The sequence below is a fragment of the Ciona intestinalis genome, chromosome 9, assembly GCF_000224145.3.
Source record: "Ciona intestinalis chromosome 9, KH, whole genome shotgun sequence".
Classification (NCBI taxonomy): domain Eukaryota; kingdom Metazoa; phylum Chordata; class Ascidiacea; order Phlebobranchia; family Cionidae; genus Ciona; species Ciona intestinalis.
This window is the reverse complement of record NC_020174.2, coordinates 1,867,076-1,874,949: the sequence shown is the minus strand read 5'-3', so window position 1 is coordinate 1,874,949 and position 7,874 is coordinate 1,867,076. Positions and strand designations below refer to the sequence as shown.

Below are 7,874 nucleotides of genomic sequence, written 5' to 3'. Positions count from 1 at the left end.
TTCTGTGTAAAATAAAACATGAAACTCATTAGGTCGGTTGATTTTTGCCACTGAAAATATGAATGAATGCAATTTGCTTTATCCTGGAGTCTGTTTTATACACCGTGTGCTAGCTTACGAGTTACCATGTATGTAACTTTGTGGTTAATTGATTTAGGGCTTACAATTTAAACAACACATGACCACTGGGTTGGGGCAATTACCGCAAAAGTGACAATACACTTCACCAACTTTCATTAAAAGGGAAAAACATAACAAATTAAATAAATCAGAGGTAATGTATGCTATTACCTTTTTGTGCAAATCAAATCCAAGTTTTTTCAGATCACCAATGAAAGGTTTCAACCCAGTAAATCTGCTTGCTACTTCAGCTATCTTCATTACTCCACTGTTATAATGTAAATTTAAATTAAAAGTATCAATATGTATTTAATAAACAAAACGAACATGTCGGTTTAAGCATAGGCTAAATCTTTAAAAATACAAGGGAAGCATAGCTATTTAGAAACATATTCCTTTTAACAAATCAAAATTAGGTGTAAAGCTAACTGATTAATAGCATACAAAACTCCAGGGTAAGCTGCATATCCTGCAACCAAAAGTTTGGCGCTTTTAGGTTTAAGTAATCTTACCTTGTCTTCAAAACACGATTGGCTTCAATTAAAAACTGAACAAGATTAGTTCCCATGAGAGATAAACTAAACACGACCACATCCATGCTTGCATCGGTCAAAGGAACCTAATAATAATAACAAGATAAAGATTTGGCTAATCTTTAATTAAATTTAAGAAGAAATTGCGTTCCAGGATTTTGTGTCATAAACTATGTGTGCTGGCACCATGGCACAGTGGTTACGACATGTGACTTTAGCCAAGAGGTTATTGTTCAATGCTGGATGCTACTACCATTGTGGTATGTATGTGTCCTACTCCTTGACCAAGAAACTTAAGAGCAATTGTTTTAATCAAGTGGTCTATTATGGGTTGTCTAAAACACTAAAAGAATTGTCAGCCATACATTTAAAAAGAAAAAATAAATTATTACCAAGAGAGTTACATACATTTTAACTAGTAAGTAGGCATGAGGTATATGAAACATACCACCTGTGTTATAACGACTGACATTGCTCCACTACCCGAGGATAAATAATTCACAATCTTAAACATATATTATATAATTAATTAGTTTAAAATACTAAAAAATGGAATTACATTAGAAATATCTGCCACTGTAACTTGATCATTAACAGCAACAAGATCAAATGAATGAACTTTATTTTTCACTCTCTTTGCAAGTTCTGCTTCCCCACAACCAAAGTCAGCAATAACAAGTTTTGGTGATCTAAACAAAACAACAGTATATTGTACACATATATACGTATGCCTATGTCAATTTTGATAATATGTATAAAGTTAAAGGTTATTGTTTTTGGATAACATATTTTTTATACTGCCAAAGTTTAGAACTGGAGTACTAAAACTTTTAGGTGTAATAAATTTAGTGTGATAAAACAGTAAAATGCATGATGTAACCCATTTATAAGGATTGGGGTGACATACTTCTAATGAGATGATAGCGCAGGCACCTCTAATATTACGCCAATAATTCCAACCTTTCTTTGATCCATTTAATAATTAAGTCCAATGGGTTTACAGGCCATGTAGCAACCTGTGCAGTGAACCCACGATGATAAATCTCAAAAGCAGATTGATCAGAACTGAAAGTTTTTATTGTAGCTTCACTACTTTGCGAGTATATCTATCAAACAAATGGTACATTAATAGTTTTATTCTTTATTGATTAAAATAAACTTTCTAGGGGTAGGGACCACGCTGCTTTCATCCAACCAAATAAAATGTAAATATGTTTTTTTGTGAGCTTTGATTGCAACAGTACGATAAATAAAGGCCATTTAGTTTTTAATATACAGCAATTGACCCACTGGTTTAAACCATCCTTACAATTTAACCATTTAAACTAGTATAATATTACTCAATGTCCGCATGTTGTTTACCTGTTCATTTATAAATCGAAATCTGGAGGATTCAAGCTTTTTAACCAATCGATCTTTTAGATTTTGTGTTGGCTTGGTCTCTTTTAATGTAGTTTTACTCTCATTGTCTTTTTCCTGCATCGTTTTATTTTGAACTTTTTTCTTGTTTTGAGGATTGACATCATTAGGTTTCTCTTTTAATGAAATTTTATTTTCACTGTCTTTTTCCTGCGTTGTTAAACTTTTAACTTTTTTTTTGCTTTGTGGATTTCCATCGTTTAAAGGTTTTCCAATTCTCTTGCTAGCCTTTGTTTTCCTATTAGGTTGAACTACATCAGGACATGCTGGGTTAGGTATTTTTTCTTTTGTTGATTCTTTCATAGATTTGGATTGTTTGTTAGTTTCACTACACGTTTTCTCAACTTCCATTTCTTGCTTTTTTTCTATAGTTCTAAATTTATTTTTGCATTTCCGTTTATTCTTTTGTTTTAACTTCCATTGCTTACGTGTTATTTGATCTGTCTTAGTTGTGTGTCCAGATATCTCTCTGGCCGGAATTGATTTTGAAACATCACCAAACAATTCATCACATAGTTCAGAACCTTGGTCTGTTTCGTCCCATTCACTACAGTCAAACATTACCACATATGGATAACTACAGTATAGAATAAACTTGTACCTATTTCTCTGAGGAAAGTGACAAAATAAGTACAGTAGCCTACATGCATAACGTAATTGTCTCCTGTCAATCATGTCTGTAATAAAGGTTAATAAAGTTTCATAAACTCACATTTTATTTTGAATTTCTCGCTGTTGTATGATTTTGTAGTAGCATAAACAGTACTATCGGCCAAGAAAGTATTATTATTGTAAAGTAACAGAACAACAATATAAACAAACGTTTACGGCGAATGAAAAAATATATTTCCACGTGACGAAAGTTACGGTAATTCCCCTAATTTGAAAGAAAAAATAAAAAATCATGAGAACCAAAAACATAAAAAAATTGTTTCAATTCTCCATGTTATTAATTATGAAAGTTTATAACAGTTATTGCGCGATGCTTGTAAAGTACATCTTATTTCTTTAGTCAGGCAAAGAACAATCGCTAAGCAAAAAAATAGTGTCTCTAGCCCAGAGCCATAGAAATACCGAGTAGTCCAACCCATTGTTACGTAAAACACAAATTGAACGGCAATTTGGTTCCAAAATAACACAGCAGGTATAGGGAAAATGTATGTTTTTCGGTAAATTACGGAAAAACTTAGGCCTAAAAACAAATTTAAAAGTTAAAAAATGTATAAAACATGTGTTATTTGTTTTCTGTGTCAAAAAAAGTCAAAAATTAGAATTAGAAGCGGTTGATTTGCGACATTTTAGTCATTTAATGCGGCTAAATTTATACATTTTTTCTAAAAAATGTTTGGTAAGGTAAATAGAAGCTGTTTTACACCTTCCCACAATAGGAAAACACAAACAAAACTTAACAAGTTCGTTTAAACCCATTGTCAAAGTCACCACTTTTGCTCTATTTTGGACACACATAGACGGCAGTTGGACTACTCGGTGTTTATACGACTCTGCTCTAGCCCAGAGTCATATTCTCTATCGATAAAAGCCATTCTGTTCGATAGGTATTACGCTATTTTTTCATATCTTAAAAGCTTTCTCGAGCATATAAAACCTTCTAAATATGCTTTGGTTTATTCAGAGCACTCTCTTAGAGAGAGTACTATGGTTTATTTATACTTCAATTTTTCTGGAATAAAATTTTCTTTGGCATCACTGCTAGGGTTATAATTTTGTCAGAATTTTGTAAGTAAATAAAAGGAAGATAATTAAGTTATCGAGCATGTTTATAAATCAAAGCTTATGTCAAGCGTTATACCAGTATTGTATGCTAATATACGGATTAGGTTGATGTCTTTTTGCATGGTGTTCACATTTTCTATCTTACATTATTTATATTTTATGCTATTTAATATAACCACGAATTCATCATACCCCTTTTTACTGCAGTTACTGTTGAAGCTAAAATAACTAGTCGTTCTGTGTATACACATTTACATGGTTGTGGATATTATTTACCAAAGATAATGTCAATACAAAGATTGTATGCTTGTGTGTTTGGTCCAACCATATCACGGATTCACCGATCAAATGATGCAAGCAGAAGGGTAAGTCAAATAATGTAAATAAAGAATTTGAATACTTATCTTAAAGTTATACCAACAATGTTATACCAGATTGAATAAAATGTGTTTTTCTAAAAAATAGGATAAATTATGCTAATTCTAAATACAATCTACAGACAGGTCATTTGTAATCAGTTTTTTTGTATTAAATTTTAATAAAAATGTGCAAAACATTTGTACTTATATACATACTGTGTACAGTGTACTTGTAATGATTTTATAATGCAGGCATATAACTATGAACCAAATGGATTTGAAGAAAAAAGCCAAAGAATTCTAAACTTTTTGCTGACAACAAAATCCTTGTTGTATTACACAACTCCTATATGGCTTGTCTTCCTTTACAGAAGAGGTTTTACAATAAATTTTAATTTAAGTATGAGGCAATAATTCAATACTAATTAATATATATATATTTAATAAATAAGTTTGAAATAGTTGGAAAAATTAATTTAAACTAAAATTTACATGTTCAAATTAATTTTCCAATTGATTAAATCAATGAATGTAATTTACTTAATACTTGTCTTTGTGTGGTGGGGCGCTATGACAGCTGTTATTACATGGGTGTTTTGTTTCATACACCCCAGGCACCACATACATATTATATAGCATTGTGGGTAAATATATTTTTAATTTTTTTTATAGTGTATGACTATGAGTATGGCCGACAATTTAAACAAATGATAATTAAAGGGATAAATAGGATTAAAATTTAATTTCTATTCGAAATGTAACAAATGCAAACTTCTTTTCCTATTACTCTCTTTTCTTCACACAGGTTATTGCTGTCTAGAAACTTTGAGTAGTTACACCAAGTTTGGAGTTTGTGCTTCAGCATTTGTCGTTACTTTACTTTTAACAAGAGGTTTGTGTTTTTTCCAACTGCATAGATGTTATGTTTCTAACCTATATAATATTTTTTAACATTAAAGGTTATGGACGAAGCACAAATAGCGATTACAATGAGTTTCTTACGGCTTTAGCAAGTACAAAAAAGAACGCAAAGAACAAAGATAAAAAGGTTTAAAATTAAACAACAGTTAGTTGAATTAATGGAACCTATTTACCCTTGCATGGCAACGGCAGTCGTTATAACACGGTTGATGTGACCTATTTGTCTCGTTTCTGCTTGGAAGTTTTTAAAAATTGTTAATATTTTTTCAGAAAGAGATACTCCGATATGACTTTGACTTTTCACACTGGCCGCATGATTTTCGTTGGGATCAAGTTGAAAATGTCAAATCTTGGCCCAAACGTCAATCTCTATGGCAAAGAATAAGATCTCAGCATGATAATGTAGTTTCTACTGTACTGGTTGGAATACCTGAAGAAATAATTGCTTATATTATCTCTCATACATTTGGTGTGAGACTTGCTTACCCTGGATCTACCATGTTACTACAAGCAGCATATGGTAACGCATATAATTAATGTGATATGAATGTTATAGATTTAAATTTAAATTTTGATTTGATTTCAGGATCAGCTTTGCAAGTTAATCGAGCAAAACTTGTTGAAGAGGTAAGATGTGTTTACATATGTTAAGTTAGGGGTTGTATAAATTAATTTTAGGTGCTATATTCTCACATGGAGGTGAAATAACCGCTGTATAACTTGTTCTGTTTTTGTACACCACTTGCCCGCTGAAGAGATCTGATTTATGTAACTTTGTGGGTAGTATGTAAGTTTGTGGGTGGGTGATTATATTATGTAATTTTGTGGGTGATTGTTTATTTCTGTGTGGCTGGCAATTTAGTAATTAGTGACTACAAGCTTATTTAACACTACTGTTGTTTATTTCCACAGAATGATGGAATTCGTGGCAAATTATTGGCACGAGATGGGAACAGTATTGATACAATGTTTGTTGACAGGAGAGGAAGGTAGCTTATTAGGTTTTTAATATTTTACAAATATACAGAGACAGGGTCATAGGTGCCTACAAGGGTATGTAACGTGTTGGAAAAAACAACGGTACCCATTACACTAAAAAAGATTAAGGTACCCATGAGTAACCAGTATAAATGCATAAACGATTTAATATTTCACAAACATGTCTTTAAATAAACACCAAATAGTAGTAATAATGTAATGTAATGATCCGCATATTTCCCAATTAAAACCTAAAAATGTCACAACTTTAATAAAGTTACTCAAATGTATAAACTTCTCTCTTCAATAGTAATTAGTATTTCAGTGTAACTATTTGCAGTTGAGTTTTTTATATTGTTATGATTTTTTTCATATTTTTTGTCATATTAGTTCATATTCTGTTCAATAACAATTTACATAGCTCTGATGTTTTTACAGAAACCATGAGAATAGATACGACCGTGACACGGGAGTAGACAACCCTACCCAACATGGTAACACCATCGTTATATGTTGTGAGGGAAATGCTGGATTCTATGAAGTTGGTTGCATGTGTACACCACTGCAAGCAGGATATTCTGTCATAGGATGGAACCATCCAGGTTTTGCTGGAAGCACGGTAGGGATATTACTCAGTAATGTAGGGGAAGGCAAGGGATTAAGGAACCTGTAAATTGCATGCCAGATATGGCTTGATGTTTTTGACAACACAAATTTGACTCCTATGGTATAAAAACATAGTGGCTTTTCTGGTATAAAAACAAAGTGTATTTCACATATTTCAACTGCTATTCGGCAAGACTTCATTGGGGAATAAATATTTCATTATTACATCTAAAATACACTATGTTTTTATTCTGGAAGTTGCTAAATTTTTTTTACATTGAGCCTGATAGCATAAGTAACAGAATAGCATAAAAGAAATTGTTTACCAAAAATTTGTGTGAATTAAGTTGTTTTTTTGGGGGGAGATTTGCTTGTTAAAGGAAATATTATATTGTTCTTTTGCCGTAATGCAAAGAATGTATGCTTTTTCACTATGTTATCAATAACAACAATACATTTGTTTTGTATTATGATGTAATACTGTATGAGTATACAGTGTTTATAGTAGTGTAATATTACATTTATGTAGGTATAACAACATTGTTTTGATGTTGTTTACATTTACATTACAGGGTATGCCATTTCCTGAAGCTGAAGAGAATGCAGTTGACGTTGTGTTTCAATATGTGATACATGAACTTGAGTTCCAACCAGAAAATATCATTGTTTTTGCCTGGTCAATTGGTAAGCATATATAGCACTTCATAGAACAAAAATTAAAGCTTATTTTTTTAGGTGGTTTTTCTGCTATATCAGCTGCATTGCGTTATCCAAATATAAAGGGTTTGTTTTTGGATGCAACGTTTTATGATGTTTTGCCATTCGCTAAAAAGATGATGCCAGAATTGTTAGGTAATTAAATATTATGTGAAATAATAATTATTGCTCTTCCTATATATGTTACCCTAACTTCTGAAACAGAAGCAACATCATATGTGTTAGTTTACTAGTTACAAACAACCAGAGCCAAGTTATAATGCATTTCGTCAACAAGGTTGCTTTTTGTTTGACAACTATAGGTGTCACCGAATTTTAGCAATTTTCTTCCAGATCTGAATAAAAAAGTTAAAAAACGTGACGCTTATAATGGCCAGGGTTGCCAAAGTTTCTAATAAGTTAATTCTTTATCTATTTCACAGAACCCATTGTGACATACACTGTAAGAAACTATCTGAATCTTAATAACAGTGAATGTTTACAACAA

General features: G+C 31.6%; 2 protein-coding genes across 2 annotated transcripts in view; one reads left to right on the top strand and one right to left on the bottom strand.

Annotated features, from left to right (window-relative positions):
- Positions 1-291: 291 nt before the first annotated feature.
- Positions 292-2,635, bottom strand: LOC100176538 (ribosomal RNA-processing protein 8; the record flags this gene model as incomplete). The annotated part of the gene is given in 5 exon segments (XM_009861284.2): positions 292-388; positions 633-739; positions 1,213-1,342; positions 1,614-1,759; positions 2,016-2,635. Coding segments are annotated over 5 exon segments (1,098 nt in total), but the record flags the coding sequence as incomplete, so codon positions are not given.
- A 1,382-nt stretch (positions 2,636-4,017) lies between these two features.
- LOC100186765 (protein ABHD16A) overlaps positions 4,018-7,874 on the top strand; it is a 6,631-nt gene continuing 2,774 nt past the window's right edge. Inside the window, exons 1-10 of the mRNA XM_026836065.1 lie at positions 4,018-4,171; positions 4,418-4,565; positions 4,971-5,057; positions 5,125-5,213; positions 5,357-5,606; positions 5,673-5,713; positions 5,999-6,075; positions 6,503-6,683; positions 7,243-7,354; positions 7,406-7,522. Of these exons, the coding sequence (XP_026691866.1) occupies positions 4,091-4,171; positions 4,418-4,565; positions 4,971-5,057; positions 5,125-5,213; positions 5,357-5,606; positions 5,673-5,713; positions 5,999-6,075; positions 6,503-6,683; positions 7,243-7,354; positions 7,406-7,522 (1,183 nt within the window). The 5' untranslated portion in view covers positions 4,018-4,090. The remainder of the gene's footprint in view (positions 4,172-4,417; positions 4,566-4,970; positions 5,058-5,124; positions 5,214-5,356; positions 5,607-5,672; positions 5,714-5,998; positions 6,076-6,502; positions 6,684-7,242; positions 7,355-7,405; positions 7,523-7,874) is intronic.